Source organism: Leptopilina heterotoma, unplaced genomic scaffold (assembly GCF_015476425.1).
Source record: "Leptopilina heterotoma isolate Lh14 unplaced genomic scaffold, ASM1547642v1 Lhet_27, whole genome shotgun sequence".
Taxonomy (NCBI): domain Eukaryota; kingdom Metazoa; phylum Arthropoda; class Insecta; order Hymenoptera; family Figitidae; genus Leptopilina; species Leptopilina heterotoma.
The window spans coordinates 2,934,982-2,954,031 of NW_025110978.1; the positions used below are offsets into that span (position 1 = coordinate 2,934,982).

The window sequence follows — 19,050 nt, forward strand, 5'->3', positions numbered from 1 at the left end:
TGGGTTTGTTTTAAAGAATGTTGCAAATGAGTTGCTAATACTTCCCGATTGTTTCGAAATACAATGAAAGAGATATTTTTTTGAGAGATCTCTTTTTTGAATTTTGAATAAGAGATGGAATTTTGTAAATAATATCTCTACTATATAAATGGCACTTCAATAATATAAAGAGTTTTGATTAATTCAAATTCAATTAATAAATAATATAATTTCTTTTTCTATTTATTTTCTTCAATTTTAATATTGTTATAATTAATAATATAATTTATTTTCTCTTATTTCTCTACTTTTTCTTCTTTTAATTATAAGTAATATATAACAATATAATAATTAAATAATGTACAGTAAAATTAGTATTCATTAGCGTAAATTTTGATTGATAATTTTTCTATTTTAATTTAATTTTTGGTCGTATCAAATTGGAAATATTTTCTTAATAAATGACAGGTATTTTTTTGGTTTATTTCGAATAAAAGTGGCATTTTGACTTGGATACATTAATTATTTATACACGGTATTTATATTAATAGAATTGGTTGTCAGAGGTTTTTTCTTTTTAATTTAATGTATTGGAAACATAACTGATTGGGAGGATTTGACATTTATCAAAAGACGAGAGCTGTCTCTTCTTCTTTTGCAACTTGGATAGTTTTGCATTATGTTTATTGTCTTTTACTAGAAAATGCTCTCCTGTATTTTGGTGACCTTCCACTTCGACTACTTTTGGCACGAGACGCTATTGAACATTTAGAAATGAACATTCTTTCGTAAAATCCAATATACTCATACGCCTTCTTTGAAGGAAATTAAATTAAAAACAGAAAATAAAGCACGTGTATTTTTCATTATATTTATTGGCGCTTTGGGAATCATTAAGTCTCATAGTTTTTAATCATTTATTTAGAAAATTAGTTTATTTAAATTTCATTTATTAAATTTGTTAATAAATTAATAAATTATATTTTAATTTATTAAATTTGATAAATTAATTTTGTATTTAAATTATTTTTAATATAATAAATTAATAATTTTATTCAATAATAAATTAATAATCAAAATTACTAATCTAAATTATGAATCTAAATTTATTAATTTAACGATTTATTTATTATTATTAATTTAGGAAAACCTTTTTTCCACATTTTTGCTTGCAGTTTTTTTGTACCGAAAATATTTCCCTAAAGAATTTCCTTAAAACTAATTCAATGCAAAATAAGAAATTTTTTTACTTTTGTTCTAAGTGCAGTAAGAAATATTTAAAATAATTCTAATATCTATTCATGCACTATTGAAGCTAAAAAAAATTTTCTATTAAAAGTCTGTTTTTCTAAGAAAAATTCCAAAAATACAAAAAAAAGATAATTATACGTGAAGTTAGGTGAAGGAATTTTTCCATTTTGTCCAGGGGGAAATTAGGCTTTAATAGGAGCCTAACTAGAAAACTACTAAGACTCATTTTAGAAACCTATTTGAAATACCGAACAAAATAGAAAAAGTCCACGTATTTTAAACACTAGGGGAGAGTGGGGCAAAATGGGGTAGGCGGGTCAAATGGGGTACCTCTGTTTTTCCATGATAGGTACCTTTAATTTTTTTTCCCTCGACATATATCATTCATGTTGATAAGAAACTGTTATTAATTATGAAGACACTCCAAAGAAATTTTTTTTTTTGAAAGTTATACAACTTTTAAGTTTTAAGCAAAAAAAATATGAATTTTTTTCAAAATTAAAGTACTTACCAAACTTTTTGTGATAATGCATTTAGTTTGGCAAGTGTGGGATCTTTTTCAGTACTTATTCTAGAGTAATTTCCAATAGAATAGATTGTTTAATTGTTTACAATAACTTGTAAACATTGCATTTTGTTTTAATATGCAGTGTGGGGCAGAATGGGGTACCTAAGTGTGGGGCATGCCGGAAGTTACGCCGTTTCATTAAAACTATTTAAAAACATTATATTATGCATATTTAAAGGTTTCCTGCAGAAGAATCGATATTTTTGCTTCGAGGAATTTATGCTATCGATGTTTCATTATCGGTATATCGATATTTTGCAATATCCATGTTTTTTTGTTAAATTCTAATAAATATTACTTGTTTTTTCATAGTAATAAAGAATCCTACTTTTTGTTTGTATTTATAATCTCATACAACAAGAATTTAATGAATTTTGAAAAAATACTCAATGTTTTGTATAGTTATTTGATGCCACCCCATTTTGCCCCACGGGTGGGGCAAAATGGGATTTTAGCACTTTCTTAGAAAATACGATATAAGTTCTTTCAAAAATTTTTTTCTCCGCTATTATCATAATTTCCTCAAAGCTAAGTGTACAAAGAAGAATTCTGAAGTTTAGCTGAATCGATTTATTCGTTTGGTTCTCTGTAAACAGCCAATTTCAAAAAGGTACCCCATTTTGCCCCACTCTCCCCTATAAAGGTAGTGTTTTTTTAAAATAAACTTTCAATAAAAATTCGTGAATAAAGTTATTTATTGCGCGATGTAACATAAACATAATGATGTAAGTCCAAATAGTACTATTATATAGAATTTTTTTTTTCCTTTTTCTTTTTTTTTAACAGTGAATTGTACATTTGTTTTGTATATTTATTATTTCCACTAGAAACTTACATCGCACACATAATTATACATCCATTTTACATTAAAATCAACGTCGACACGCATCACTTCATTATTATTTTCTATATATATTATTATTAATTACATATTGCATGTGATTAATTTTTTTGTACGACATTTATGGCTCCACTTTTTTTGGGTAATAAATGATCGAAGTAAAAATTTAGGATTTTCTTTCTGCTTTTTTTAATAGAGTTTGTTGTTGACAAATTTTCAAAGAAAGTAGGTTAATGAAAGAGGAGATGAAGGTTGTTCATCATCACACATATTACGATTGTAGGAAAATATCATTTACTGAAAATGATGAGTCTCGTTTAATGTTTAATCATAATAATGTTCATGTGACAACAAATTATAATCGAAAAAATAAATTAATAATCAGTTTTCCTTCTAACAGTTTTTCTTTTTTTTTGGAAAATGAATTTAGTTAGGAAATTGATAATAATTGTAGTAATTGCAATAATTATTATAATTAATAATTAAAATAATAATAATTATTACTCTGTCAGTGCAATATATTTTCAATACCACTGGAATTTTTTTCACATATAAAAGATCCATTTTCAGAAAATAAAAAAGTGTTGCACTCTTTTGTGGAATGAAGATTAGTTTTTAATTTGCTTAATAAAATTTTATTAAGATTTTTTCCAAGAGTTAACTCTTGGAATTATTTGCTATTTTTAAAGATTTACTTGTGAATAACATTTTGTATAGTTAACAGTTTTTAAAAGAGCTCTACAAAATTCTTTAAGACTGCTTTTCATTAAAAATATTTCCATCGGAGAGAAAAATTAATTCTATATTTATATCAACGAGATTAAAGCCTCCTATTTTCTTTTTACTTATTATTTTTTCTATTTTTTTTTAAATTTTACGAATCTATCCATTTTGACTATATTATTAATTATAAAATAATGGAAATAATTCTTATTAGAATATTGTTCTGTAATTGAATAATAAAAGTTAATTTCCTTTTCTTCAGTAGAAAATAAAATAAAATTTTCAGGTATATGTATATTGTTTGTTAAATTGTTTTTATTTTTTATGTTTCATTTAAAACGCGAAGAAAGACATTTCATTTTTGGGAGAAACTTGGCACTTTATCGTACTTTTTCGCATAATCACATGGGCGTTTTTTTTAATATAGTAAATAATTCAAGAAAATGTTTTTGGTAAAATTTTTCAAAGGGAATTATAGTTTTCTTGAATATGTATGTGGAATATTTAATTAATTATCTCTTGTACTGTTATTTTATGAAACTGTTATAAGAGATGCATAAAAACTTTTTGACGGATTTACGTGAAAAGTCAATTAATTATTTTGTGCGCCGCTTTTCTTTATTTTGTTTTCTTTGTACAATTACATATTGCTCGACTTTCTTTTATTGATTCCCTCGTTTTCCATTTAGTTAGAAAATAATACCAGACTTTGTAGTCGAACAAAAATTGCTAATATTTAAGTAACTTTTAGTATCTACTCTCTAAATCTGAATTAGTGAAAAATTGTCCACTAAATTAAAGTAGTAAAAATTTCTACTAATTCTTAGTATCTTTCCACTAAAAGTTTAGTAAACAATTTAACTAAAAACTAGTGAAAATTTTAATCAATTTGAATCAGACGACTTTTCACTAATTCGAATTTAGAGAGTACAAATTAATTTTTAATTTTTACTATTTTCATAATTTTTCCTATTTCCGAAGTAAATTTAACCAAATTTTACGTTGAAATATTTACTTCAAAAACAGGAAAATTTATTGATTTCTGGAAATAGTAAAAATAGCTCAGAAAGTTGAGACACTAAGTTTTACAGTGAAAGTATAGTAAAATTTACTTTATTCATTTTTTCCATATATAGAGAGATTGTCGATTGTTTGAAATTAAATTTATTGTTATTAATATAAGATAATTATTCATTGTTTTAAAAGAAACGCAATTTTTATTTGTATTAAAAGGACTTTTTAAGTACTTTCCATTCGGACCTATTTGAAAAAATTTACATATTAATATATATGTACAATACTGTTATAAAGCTTTCTCTCTTTGCAAAAGTTCCAAATTTGCGTTCTTTCGCTCAGTATAAAAGCAATAGACACCCATTGAATTAAGGCGATTATGCATCACACGTGTTCGTTTTTTTTATAATTTCCATTTTTAATTTCTTATATAGTTTTTTTTTGTTTATAAATAAAGAGACATTATCACATGTCCAAATTTCAACATTCAAAAACTTTTTAAATATCTTAAAACTGATTTCAAAAATTGGCAAAAACACACGCATTTATAAAAATTTTTAATTTAAAATATATTTACAACATACAAAATAAAAAATAACATAATTATTTTATTTCACTTAATCGATATTTTTTTTTGTTTTTAAAATAATGGACTCAAGTTTTTTTTTTTTTTTAATTTTTAGAATAAATTTCATGGATGGCTAAATTAGCTACTTTAGTTTTTTATATAGTTTACTTTTATTTTATAACATTTTTATACTAAAATTAAATATCGCAAAACTTTCAGTCCTAGACTTTGATTTTAGTAGAACTTTTTCTCAAGAACATGCAATAAACTAAGGATATAGAAACAATTTTACTTTGGAACAGTTTAAAACTAGTATACTTTTTTGTGCTTAATGTTTTGTATTTTAAAAAAATTTTGTTTTAAACAACACGTTACGAACATTAGTTATAAGAATTTGTTCAGTGAATTGTAATATGATGATCCTAAATATGTTTATTCGTTTAAGAATATCTATTATATAGTTTAGTTAGAGTAGTGCACACCGGAAACAGTTTTTTTTTCATAATTATTTTAGTATTTTTCGTTTATAACGTAACTCAACTCAAATTTTTTTTAAAGTTAAACATATGTACACTACTTTTTGTAGAAAGAATTAACTCTAGACTAGAAAATTAAGATTGGTTTTTTGCAAATACTACACTAATATTTCTGGTAAATTATTATTTTCATTAAATTAAATTTTCTATTTGGAAGATGAGGTTTTTCAGTAGTTTCAGATTCCCTACCAAGTGGTGAAAATTTGATTGACATAAGATTGGACTCATGTTGAACCATTTTCGAATGAAGAGTAAAATATTTTTAATATTAATTTTACTGTTAATAAAACATTTTTTATCAATTTTTTTTTTAGTGATAAAATAATTTTTATTATTAGTATTGCTATCAACAATGCTGTTGATTTAGTATAATTATTATAATAATTGTAATTAGTTAATTTCTCAATTTACTTTAAATAAAATAATCTCTCCAAATTTGAATTAGTAAAAATAATTTTTACTAATTTGAATAAGTGACTGACTTTTTGCTTGATAATAACACTGAAGTGAAATTAATTTAATTTATTAATTTAATTAATAATAAAGCGAATTATTGCATATCAACAGTAATTTAATTAATTTGTTAATTATTATAAACTTATAGAAATATTGGTAGCATTCCTTCGAAATTTCTGCAAGATTAGAATATTATAGCAATGTTGCCAATATTGCTTATAAGTTTAAAACTTTTAATATTATTGTGGGTTTATTTGAAATTACATATTAAACCATTTGTATTTTTTATAATAATATCAACATAATAATTATAATTATTATTTATTGATTGTTGAATTAAATATTTATATGTGACCCGCTCCGAAGAAAGATACTTAAGAAGCAACAAATTTTAGGTTATGTTTATAATTTTTTGAGTAAAAATACAGAAGGAGGATCAATTACTATTAAATATTATTGATGTTCAAGTCTTCATTACATCCGAAATATTAAATAAAAACTGGTTTTAAATTTACATTATCAAAAAGGAAGTTTTAATGAAGATAAATCTAACACAAACATAACCTATGATTCGTTTGCTTTTTAGGTTCCTTTCTTGGGAGCGCGACACATATATTATTTTATTAATATTATATAATTATATAATAATAATAAATAAATAAATAAATAAATAATAATAGTTATAATAAGAATACTAAGAATAATAATAACAATTGTAATACGTAATTATTTTATAATGGTAATAATAATTGTTATCTGTTTTGTAATTTCGTAATTAATAAATAAATTTTTGCTTTAAATTTGTTACTAAAATCTTGAAGTAACATTTTACGAATATTCAAATTCGAGGCATTGCATTTATTTCAACACTTGTCCAAAAAAATGGGTCAATATTGTCCGCATAAAAAAATTGGTCCAATATTAAGTCAATCGATAGCCTTGTGCTTGACAATAAATTTTTCCACTTTGGTAAGCTTTTGTGCTATTATTGCACAAGTAGGTACTTAAAACGCACGTTGCTATTGTTATATTATAACAACGTAGAATAACATATTATTTTTCTTTGAGGCATAGTTGTTATCGATGGTTTAATAAATCCGATAAATGTCCCTGTAGATTTTTTTTGTTAGTGTTTTACATGTAAACATTTTATATATTGTATTGTTATGCAGTATATATATATATATATATATATATATATATATTTTACAATATATAATTTCTCACAATTTTCCAATAGTTAAAGGTACCTATTACAAAGGCGCAACATGAATAAAGCTGTACATAAAATATATTTATGTATATTTAATGTTTATACTATATATATATGCACTTATTTGAGTATAATGTATAGAATGTAAGACACCATTAGCAGGACATCGAATCAAAATTTCCTCTTTAGACAATATTTTTTTTTACATTCACATCAGATGAGAAAGTATTCTTACATTCTCATCACATGAGAAAGTATTCTTACACTCTCATCACGTGAGAAAATATTTTTTACACTTTTCACTCTAAATTCACCTTTTTTTAAATTTTTGAATCACTTCTAGTATTATTAATTAGGAGTGAATTATTAATATAATAGAAACGATCTTATTAAAGTATAGTTTACATAATTAGTAGTTCTACATAATAATAATTATGTACTCTTAATGGCATGTATTTTATCATTTAATAGAGGAATTTTTGTGTAATAAGATTTGTGAAACTGATAATGATTTGATGCCCTGTTGTTTTATTTATAAAGTCAATTTGAAATAATTATTGTGCTTGAAAATATAGGTGTTAAGTGCTCAGGCGCGGATTAATTATACCCAACGCATTTTTCTTTGTTCTTCAGTATTTTTTTTTTAATTTTTAATTTTCTTTTCTATTTATTATTTATTTTCCTTTTTAAATTTTTATTCTTTATTTTCATTAACTTTTTTTTCTTTATGTTTTAGGTATATATCTATCCTTCATTCATAAAGGCACGAACATGAATATCATTTGCTCGTCTCGCAAACCGGTGAGTTAAATTACAGTCGATTTTGAAAACAGTTAAAAATTTATAAATCTTAAAAAACTATTTTAGAGAGATTTCTCTTTATTTTTTTCTTTAAGAAACATTGGCAAAAAATCACTTTCGATAAATTTAAGTACTTCTTTTTCATTTGGTTTTTATCGTTTATTTTAAACGATGTTTGTATTTAGAAATTATTTCAAATTGAAAAGGATTTTTTTTATTATAGAAACGATTTATTTGATAAATAATTTTTGCATATAGAAATGATTTTTGACAATATTTGAAAAATATTTGGAGAATATTTTTAAAATATGCTTAAATACATTTTAAAAATACGTTTAAAACATTTCAAAAATGTGTTTAAAATATTTTGAGAATTAAAAAAAGTTATTTAATTAAGTAACTTATTTGATATGAAATTATTTGTTTATTTATTTAAACAGTTCATTTCAAACTGTTTATTGTCGAAAAGAAAAATTCCCGATTAATTTTATTTGGGAATTTTAGTTACTTGATAATTTGAATAAAAATTGAATTACAAAAATTATGATTTTAATTTAATGGTAATTAATCACTAAGTGTAAAATATTGAATCGTTTTCTTCATTTAAAAATTTTTCTCTTTGTAATTTTTTTTTTCACTTTTTAACCCTTTTCTTTGTTAAAAATTTCAACAAATTTTCAGTATTTTTTTCTGTTTTTAATTTTTTGACATAATTAAATAGACATTCACAAATATGCAAACATGACATATGTGGACAATTATATTACATATATATGTATGTATATAAAGAAAAAATAAATATGTTTAATCCGAGCCTGGGGAATCAACAAGGTTAAATGTAAAGACTATACAATATATATAATAGCGTTAATTTGTAGGATCATGCGTTAGAAAAATAATGTAATCTCTGACAAACAGGAAAGCGGTGTGGAGGTGGAAGACGCGGTTTTTATTCGAAAGCACAAGGATCATTTGCATTTGGTCATTAAAAAAAAGGGGAAAAAAATTTATCGTTTAAGACAATCTAACAATACAACATAATATTACTGTCTAATTTTTTCTATTTTTCTTCTTCTAATTTTTTTTAACATGTATGATAATTTTTATCTAAATTAATACATTAATACATTAAATTATTAATATAAGTAATGTTTACCGGTTTTGAATTATTCTACCAAAAAGATTAATATCTGGATTAAAAGCTCTAAAATAAGGGGAGAAGGTCAAATATATCTGGGGAATAGGTCGGAAAAGAGGAGTGTGTATATATATAAGGGTATATATAAAAAAAGTAGAAGATTTAAAAAAACTGGTCCCCGCCTCCACACCGCACACAAATTTACCGTTCACTTTTTCTCTATTTTCTGTGTGTGTGTTTATATATATCGAACGAGATTCATCGAACATTCACTCTTTTTTTTTCTTTTTTTCTTTTTGCATGTAATTATACTATATAAGAGTAGTACGCAGATCATACACAAGTACAAGTAGTGCACTAACGTACTTTTCTTCACTTATTTCTGTGTTTTTTTTTACATGCGCAATTCTAGAAACTTATGTGCGATTTTTTAACGTTACCTTGTCTCTCATGGTGAGACTTTTATACATTCGTGTAAATGCGCATATATCAATTTGCAGTTAACTTTTTTTATTATTAATGTATATAGATTGAAGTTCATTAATGAATGTTGGTCAAGTTTTGAACATTAATAGAAATTTTGTTAATTTGTTTTATTTATTAAATATTTTTTAAATTTAAAAAAAAATTCGAATTATAATTACCTATTTTATTTATTTTTTTTACTTTTTCTAATTTTACTAGTATTCGATTTATTATTTTCCTACAAATTTATTTTACTATGCTTTTTATTTCTCTCTTTTATTACTTCTTTACTGTAGTTTGTTTTTACGTTTCTTTACTTTCCTACTTTCTTCTTGATTTTTCTACAATCTTCTTTACTTTTATTATATTATTTTTCTTTATTTCTCTGAATTTTATATATTTATTTTTTTTTTTTCATTTTTCTAAAGTTTTAAATGCGTCTAAATTAACGACGATGTTTCTGTATCACTTCTTTTAATTTTTATTTGGAATAATTATGATTTATAACAATTTAATTTAATTTTTTTGTCACAAAAAAGTATTTTTTGAAAGTATTTAAGAAATAATTCGTTCATTTTACGTTCAAAACTTTAGAAAAATCTTTTCTTTTAATTTATTAATTAAATAATAATTGAATTAATTAAGAGATTAAGAAAGATAGAAGAAAGAAATATTTCTTTAATTTCTTTATTGTAAAATATTGCTTTTTATATTAAAAAAAATTAATTTTTAACTAAGTAAATATTTAATTTAATTATTTTTAGTATAGCAGATTACAGTGATTTTTTCATGTCATATTAGGGTAAAGAGGAGATTTCAATGAATTAGCTTTTTAAATCAGATTTTTTTGTTAAATTTTTTCATACAAAAATTGATATTTTCTTATCTTTTTACGCAGACTGCAATTTTTTCAAATTTTTAATCAGGTTTTTTTTATTAAAACCCTATTTTTGTTTCAAAATTTCCTGAATTTTACTGTATCTGAAGTAAATTGCAGTAAAAAATTAGTAAAATTTTCTTCAAAAATAATAAAATTTAATATTAAAAATTGTTGTTTTCAGAATAACTTACTATTATTAAAGACAATTTTCAGGGCTCGAACTAGGTCCGTAAATCCCGTAAAAGTCCGTAACTTTGCTTGAAGTCCGTAAAAGTCCGTTTTTTGAAAAAAGGTCCGTAAAGTCCGTAATTTGATTGAAAAAGGTCCGTAAAGTACGTAAATTATACGATATAATTTGGATAATTTTAGAGAAATTACAAATGATTGAAGGAATTCAATTATTTTCAAAAGTAATAAAATTCTTCGCAAAAATTCAATTATGTTCAAAATTGTTTAAAAATTCTCGTCAAAATTTCAATTATCTTTAGAAGTAATTAAATTCTTCTCCAAAATATCAATTATTTTCAAAAATTTTAATAAAATTCTTGGAAAAATTTCAATTATTTTCAACATTTTTCCTCAATTCAATGATTTTTAATAGGTATCTATACTATTCTATTAAAATTTTCCAAAAGAATTCAATTATTTAAAAAAAATTAATAAAATTCTACACAAACTTTTAATTATTTTCAAAAAATCTTAAAAATTTTACAGGAAATTCATTATTTACAAATTTTTTTATAAATTTCTTCGCAATATTCAATTATTTTCATAAATAATAAAATTTTTACAGGTATTTAATTTTTTTGGCAAATAATAAAATTCTTATTGGGAATTCAAATATTTTGATACAATTTTTTAAAAGAATTCAATGTAATAATTCATATGTAATTATTCAATAAATTGTTTTTTTTTGTATTTAAATAATGAGATTCTCGTAGAATTTTCTCATAAAAATTGATTTAAAAATGGATTTCAGTTAAGATTTTAGATTATAATTGAATATTAAAAGTATTAGAGCGTAAAGTTTTAGAAATAATTAAATTTTGAAAAGGTTTCAGATTCAAATCTTTGAAAATTTGAATTTTTCATATTTTTAACTAAGTAACAATTCTGTGGAATTAATTTTTTTGAGAAATTTTAACTGCGAATTTTTTTTTATATTATTTGAAGTTTTTATTTTCTAATACATATTTAATTGAAGAATTTACAAATAATTGAAATTTCGTAAAATTGAATATTGTAAAGAAATGGATTTGAAAATTGTCAAAAAACTTTTTCGAAAATTATTAAAAATAATCGATTTTAAGAAGAATTTTAGTTAAAAATTCTTGAAAATAATAATTGAATTGATAATGATTTTATCACTCTATCTTTAATTTATTATAAAACATGAAGTAATCGATCGCTCCGAGTCGAAGACTCGGAGTTATCGATATCTTCATGTTTTTTAGTTATGAAAAAATCTAATTTATAGTTTTAAGTAAAATGTTCTCTTATATATTTTTGCCAGTAATTGGTCCGTAAATGGTCCGTAATTTTTCATTTTTGGTCCGTAAAGTCCGTATTTTTAAATACTTTCACTGGTTCGAGCCCTGAATTTTTTATAAAAATTAGTAAAATTTACTCTAAAATATAACTACCTCATAAAGTCTGAGAAACAATATAAAAAGATTTTTATGTTCCAAAAAACGAAAATTTTTCCAAAGTTTACAAAAATTAAAAATTTTGTTCTTCAAGCATAACTAAAAATTTTTCAAACTCACAACAAATGGCAATTTTTAGAAGTTTTTCTTAAAAATAGGGGAAAAAGGGGAGAAAATATTTGAATTTAGATGTTTTAGAGGATTTTATTAATTTAAGAGGATACAAAAGGGGAAAAGGGATAGATAGAAAAAAAGGACAAACTGTGACCCCTGGTATACAAATTTTTACAAAATACTTGAACAAGAAAAAAATATTTCGTTCATTTTAGTAAACTTCAAAACTTGAGGAAAATTTTACTTTACATTATAATTAAAATATTTCGAATTTAACATTTTTACTGTAAATATTTTGCTTTGTCAAATAATTAAAAAACATCCTGATAAAATACTAATAAATGTCAAAATATTGAATTTTTAAATTTTTTTCTAAACTAAAAGAGAAATTGTGTAATTATAAATTTTTATTATTGACTGGTTTGCAATAAGAAGATAATTCTTTTCAATTTTGAGGAAAAAATTTCATTTCAATTAAAACGTTCAGAACTTGAAAAATATCATTAATGACTTGTCGAGAAAAATAAATTGGATGGCATCTGTTACTTTTCTTTATATAAGGAACCGTACAATGCTCTCAAAGAAGAAAAAAATTAATAACTCCTACACGTAATTTTTAATTATTAAAAGAATTATTTTACTTGAGTTGAAAATATATTTATGTACTAAAATATGTAAATATTGTAATATCAAACTATCCAAATATTAAAATATGTAAATGTTTAAATTTTCAAATATTGAAATTTTCAAATTTTTAAGTATTGAAGTATTAAAATATTTAGATATTTGAATATCAATTAAATATTAAACTCTGTAGATATTTCATTATTATTGAAACATTAATTTTAATATTGAAATATTAATATATGTACTTAAATATTGAAATACCTACGTAAATATTAAAATATTAAAATAATAAAATATTTAAATACTGAAATACGTAAATACCTATCGAAATATTTATTTTCTGCAAAATATGAAAATATTAAAATAGCACTGAAATTCTACATTGAATAAATTCCATCTCTCTAGAATATAATACCGAAAGAAGTAAAACATAGAAATAATATAAAACAATTTATGATTAATCAATTAATTTTTGTTTTCAAAATAAAATATGATTTTCCTTGAATATATTTTTGAAAACGAAAATTCTAATTTCGAAACGAACCATTATAATGCGAATTTGAAACGTGTTCTAATTTCAAATTAGAGAAATTTCTTGAATCTTAATTAGTTTCTTGGAGCATTTTATTATTATAATATATTATCATATATATGGTCTCATCCGTTATTCCTCACCATATTATATAGGATCAATTTAACTATCACATATATACCTATATATGGATCTTAATACTCAAATCATTTCATGATCGCTGGAGGCACGAATCCTTAATAGATAGCATTTGAATCATATCATTTAGAATCGTGCTTATCATACAGTCCTAATTTTCCTCCGATAACATTGAAATTCGATATAATAACATTGATCATATTCGTTATAATATATTGATGAAAAAGAACAATTTAGTTTCGTACAAAGCAGTTTCGGTTTCTTGCATCAATTTTATATGTTGATGCATTTTTTATTAATGCATCATTTTATATTGAAAGCATTTTTTAGGCGAGCGATAACTCCCCATTGATTCTAAAAAAGATTTTTTGTTTTTGAGAATATATTTTTTTTTTGTATAGAAAAATAATTACTTACCGAGAGGATTTATCGCTCGACAAAAAGTATTTGTGCGCGAGAAAAAAAATGCACTAGGCTTAATTAAAGGAAGATGTTTTTTTTTAAATACTCATCAGATTGCGTATCAGCAGTTAAATATCTCCACCTATAAAACGTCATGGTTCAAAAAATTAGTGAAAAGAAGATATGCCGGGTTGATTCACTGGTTTCTTGGCGATTTTTTCTTGTTTCTTTTATTAATTATTAATAGTTAATAGTTAATAATTAATCATTAGTAATTTATAATTGTTTCATTTCATCATTTCAAATCGCACGCTAAGATTGAATCTACATTTTCTACTAATTAATAATTTAATATACACTAAAAAATGTTTATGTACTTAATTATACTATTTTTATTATTATTATTACACATGATAAATTTATTAAGGACGGATGTCTCGTGTATTACTAATAATTAAACGAATGTTGCATATTTATTTTAATATAGAAAATATCTCCCTGTTTGTTACTGAAAATATGTGAATCAACTGGACATATTTTTTTCTAAAGAATTTTTTCTCCCGACCATTTGAGTGTGAATAGAGATTTTGTGTGCGAAATATCCCTTAAAAAATGAACGGTGCAACAATAACAACAGCGAGCATTATTTGTTAACAGGACAAGAAAGTTTTTTTTTTTTTTTTAGAGAGAGAAAGAGAGGATGCGACCTTTCTTTAAGGCTTGAATCGCTCATAAGTAAGCTCGGCGATTCACATTATCGATGTATTTTTGCTTTTTTTGTGATACTTATACTTTATAGGGTTGCGCGGCCCTTTGCTGTTGCGGCGAAGGCGGGGACCGTCCGGCTTGCGTCCTGGGTTGGCATGCACAGAACACAGCACAAAAACGCCACACAATTACAGAAAGTTAGAGAAAAAATTGTTTTTTAACAGATGGATTTATTTTAAAAAAAAGTAAAAAAAAAAGAAACAATTGGTGGTGGTATACAGATTAGATAAAAAGTGGATTTTTAGGAAGTGGATACATGGTTTTTATGTGAGCTGGAATTTTTTTCTTCATTCAGTCTTATGCAATAAGGCATTGAGATAAAAATAGAAAAATTTTTTATTTAGTTTTTGTTTGCTGCAGTTATATACTTATTTATTTTAATCTGACTCGAAAACTACGAAAAAAATGAAAGTTGATATTTTTAATTAAACACTGGTTTCTATTTCTATAGATTGAAAAAGAAGAATCTATCTTGAGGGTGCACAAACTGGGGTCGGTTATTTTAAATATAATGTATTATTATTATTTAAATAATGTAAATAAATACAATTACCAATAATTATACTTGAAGAAAACTAATTAATAATTGAAAAAACTCAGTAATAAATAATTGAAGAAAACTTAGTAACAAATAAGTGAAAAAAACGATGTAATAAATAAACATAATTGAGAAAAAAGTTGTTTTCAAATAAACAGTTTTGTAATTATTATCAAATAAACATTTACCTCCAGAACATATAATTTTTATTTGGATTTTGTTTCTGTATTTTTCTATTTTAAAGGCAATAATTACTGAAGTTGGTTGGCTTAAATAATAATTATTTCATGAAAGTAAATGTTTATTTACGATAATAGACAAGTAAATAATTATTTAAATTATAGAAATAAAAAATTAGTGAAAAAAATATTTGTATTTTTTTTAAATTTCTACAAATTTTTTTTATAACTTGAATATAAAAACTACTTTTAATTAATATTCGGATAATAAATGTAATATTTTATTTCTTAAGAGCATATGGAACCATCCAACTTCAATTGTTACATGTATTAATAAAATATTCACACCAGTTTTCTTAAAAAATATAAAATAAACCTTATAATAAAGTTAAAGGATATTTTTTGTAATGAAAAATATTTTACTTTATTATTATTTGAAATTTACATAATAAAAGTTATGAATATTTTAAAATAGAAATAAAATATGAAAACCAGTTTAAAACATTATTAAATTTAAATTATAATTACAAGGATCACTATTAGTCCCCTTTTTTTCCTTTTTCCCTTTTTCTATCCTCTTAAATTAATAAAATTCCCTAAAACACCTAAAATAAAATATTTTCTTCCCTTTTTCCCTCATTTTTAAGAAAAACTTATAAAAATTGCCATTTGTTGTAAGTTTGAAAAATTTTTATTTATACTTGAAGAAAAAAATTTTTACTTTTTGCAAACTTGGGAAGAATTTTCGTTGTTTTGAAACTTAAAAATCTTTTTATATTATTTCTCAGAGTTTATAAGGCTGGAAATTTTTTCGTAAAAGTTAAAAAATATATAGTGACTTTTACTATTTAAGAACTAAAACTCAAAATGTATAGAATTTCCATCAAATTTTACTATTTTCAGAATAAATTTCAAAATTAATTTTTTTTAAAAAATTATTCAAATTTTCCTCCAACATAGTACAATTAGCTATTAAAAATTTTTATTTTACAAATAAATGTAAATTTTTCTAGTTCTTATAAAAATTGTCTTCATAAATAGTAAAAATTATTATGGAATTAACAATTTTTAATATTAAATTTTATTATTAGGTAAAGAAGGAAATTTTATCAAATCCGAAATAAATTTTACTAATTTTTTACAGCAATTTTCATCAGATATACAGTAAAGTTTATTGAATTTTAAACCAAAAAATAGGGTGTTTTAGTAAAAAGTTTGATTAAAAATTGAAAAAAAATTAGTTTCTGTAGAAAAAATAAGTAAATCTTAAAAATAAATTGTATATTCTATAATATAATAATACAATTAATTTAAATATTACCCTTTTTTTAAAACTGAATCCCCTTTTTTACCTATTACATAAAAGAATCACTGTGATCTCTGTAATTAAAGTTTTTAATTGAAATTAGAAAATCATAAAAAATACCAATTAAATTAAAAGTGATTTTTTAATTATCTTAGAGAAAGATTAATTAAAATAGTTTTTAATAAATGAAACTTAAGTATAATCAAGTTTTGATAATTTGTTAACACCCATATTCATTTCAATTAACAAAATTAATTAATTAATTATTCAACAAAAAAAAAACTATTAATAAATATAAAAAGATCTTTTTCAAAAAAAGGTTTATTTTTAATGACAGATATATTTTTGAATTTGGTTTAAATTTTTTTTTCTGGGTTATGTAAACATTTTGAGATTTTTAATATTTCTTCTCGTTTTTCTTTCTCTTTTTTCTCATTTTGAAGGCAATTAAGTCGACCTTCAGTTTGAGCACCCTTACAAAAGTGTTGAAGACACACTGTAAAAAGCTCTACTTTATAAACTTCTAGTCTATCTAAAAATCTAATTAGTAATGTGTTTTCTAAAATTCACAACAGAATTAATATTATTCATTCTATATAACATTGAATTAAAAAATTTATCTTTGTGTGTTTGTCACATAGCTATAGATTTTACGAATAGAAGGTTTTTGTGTGGCAATGTATTTTTCAAGATCTGCTTTCTTCATCTTTTTTTCCCTATGTTTTCAGTTTAATTATATAACACTTGAGAATAATTAAGCATTAATTTTAGATCATTTTTTTAATTACCTTTTAAAATTTCATTAGAATTATTTTTTAGAAACTTTTAGTTTTTATTTTATTTTTAAATTATTTACTTATTGTTTCTTATTATTATTTATATTATAATTTATAAACTTGTTTTTAGCTGTAAATTATTTTTTATTTAATATTACAGGAAATTTTATTAATTTTAAATAATAATAATTACATTAAAAGTAACTTTTACTAATTAACAAAAATTTTTACGATGTATTAAAATATTGAAAAGTAATTTTCTTTCCTTGGCTTTAATTAAAAAATAATAAAATTTTTTATGAGTGAAAATTTATGAAAATTAACGTTATTCTAACTGTACAATATATATTAAATCAATCTCTACAACGTCCGAGTTAATTATATTCAAATAGTAGGAAAATAATAAAATGAAAACATTCAGATAAGTAGTGTTTAATAAAAATGCCTTCTTTGTACTAACTGTTCAATTTATTTATGTTCACGAAATTTTAATTTAAATAAAAAAATAATATAAGAAATATAAAAATATTCTATTTAGAATTAAAATCTGAAATAGAAAATTATAAAAATATTGTCTTTCTAGTTTTTAATTATTAATATTTTTTACTCTCAAACAAAAAGCAAATTTAATTGAATATTTTTAATAATAGTAATTTTTGTAGTACCTAATATATTTTGTAATTTATTTATTTTCATTTATTTATCACAATAATGTTAGTAGTTTAATAATTTAACAGTATTTGTTATTGTCAATATAATTGAATTTAAAAATTCGATTTAATCCCCCTTATCTGCCTTAAATATAGAATAAAAAGAAATTTGTATCTCGACATATTTTACGCCACAATATTCATAATATAGATACCCTTATTAATATATAAAATTATCAACAGAGATTATTTTGTCGATAATTTTATATTTGTACTGAAATTGCAACGTAATATCTCAATATATATATATATATATATATATATATATTAAATATTACGCCCAGGGAAATATTTTATTTTAACCAAATACTATTTATTTGAGACAAATAAAAGTATGCTTATCATAACATATCATAACATAACAAAAATAAAATGTTTATTTGAAGCAATTAAAATTTAATTGAACCGGTTAAAATTTACTTGAACCAATTAAAATTTACTTGAACCAAATAAAATTCACTTGAGCCGAATAAAATTTAGTTGAAACAAGTAAATAATCTAGTAGGCTCTGAGTCAAATATTTTTTTCTCTGGGTACAATAATAAAATTACTTAAATTAAAGCAAAGAAAAAAATTAATGTAAATCTTATAGAAATTCCAAAATTCGTTTTCTAAAATCTTCTAAAAAAATATTAATTTTCACAAAAACATGAAGAAACCAGATCGAGATTTACAGGAAAATTTTGAATTGCAGAAATAAGATCCAATTTTTTGTTATTGGATATATGGTTTACATCTGTATTTATATGTATATAGGATTTCGCGTGATATAATACAAGAATATATAGTGAGGTAATTTTTTTTATGGCAATGATTGTGTCTGTGTTTGTGTGTTTATGTGATGGTAAAAGGTGATATGAGCGAATAAAAAAAATGGAAGA

General features: G+C 22.5%; 2 protein-coding genes across 6 annotated transcripts in view; one reads left to right on the top strand and one right to left on the bottom strand.

The window, feature by feature from the left end:
• LOC122503805 overlaps positions 1-19,050 on the top strand; it is a 244,198-nt gene that overhangs the window by 53,929 nt on the left and 171,219 nt on the right. For 4 of the 5 annotated variants that reach the window (XM_043614506.1, XM_043614505.1, XM_043614507.1 and 1 more), the window contains exon 3: positions 7,886-7,950. The exons of the other annotated variant lie outside the window; for it this stretch is intronic. The gene's annotated coding sequence lies outside the window, so the exon portion shown is untranslated. The remainder of the gene's footprint in view (positions 1-7,885; positions 7,951-19,050) is intronic. 5 annotated transcript variants of the gene reach the window in all.
• LOC122503804 (junctophilin-1-like) overlaps positions 13,294-19,050 on the bottom strand; it is a 112,883-nt gene continuing 107,126 nt past the window's right edge. Inside the window, exon 11 of the mRNA XM_043614504.1 lies at positions 13,294-14,745. Coding sequence (XP_043470439.1) covers positions 14,686-14,745 — 60 coding nt within the window. The 3' untranslated portion in view covers positions 13,294-14,685. The remainder of the gene's footprint in view (positions 14,746-19,050) is intronic.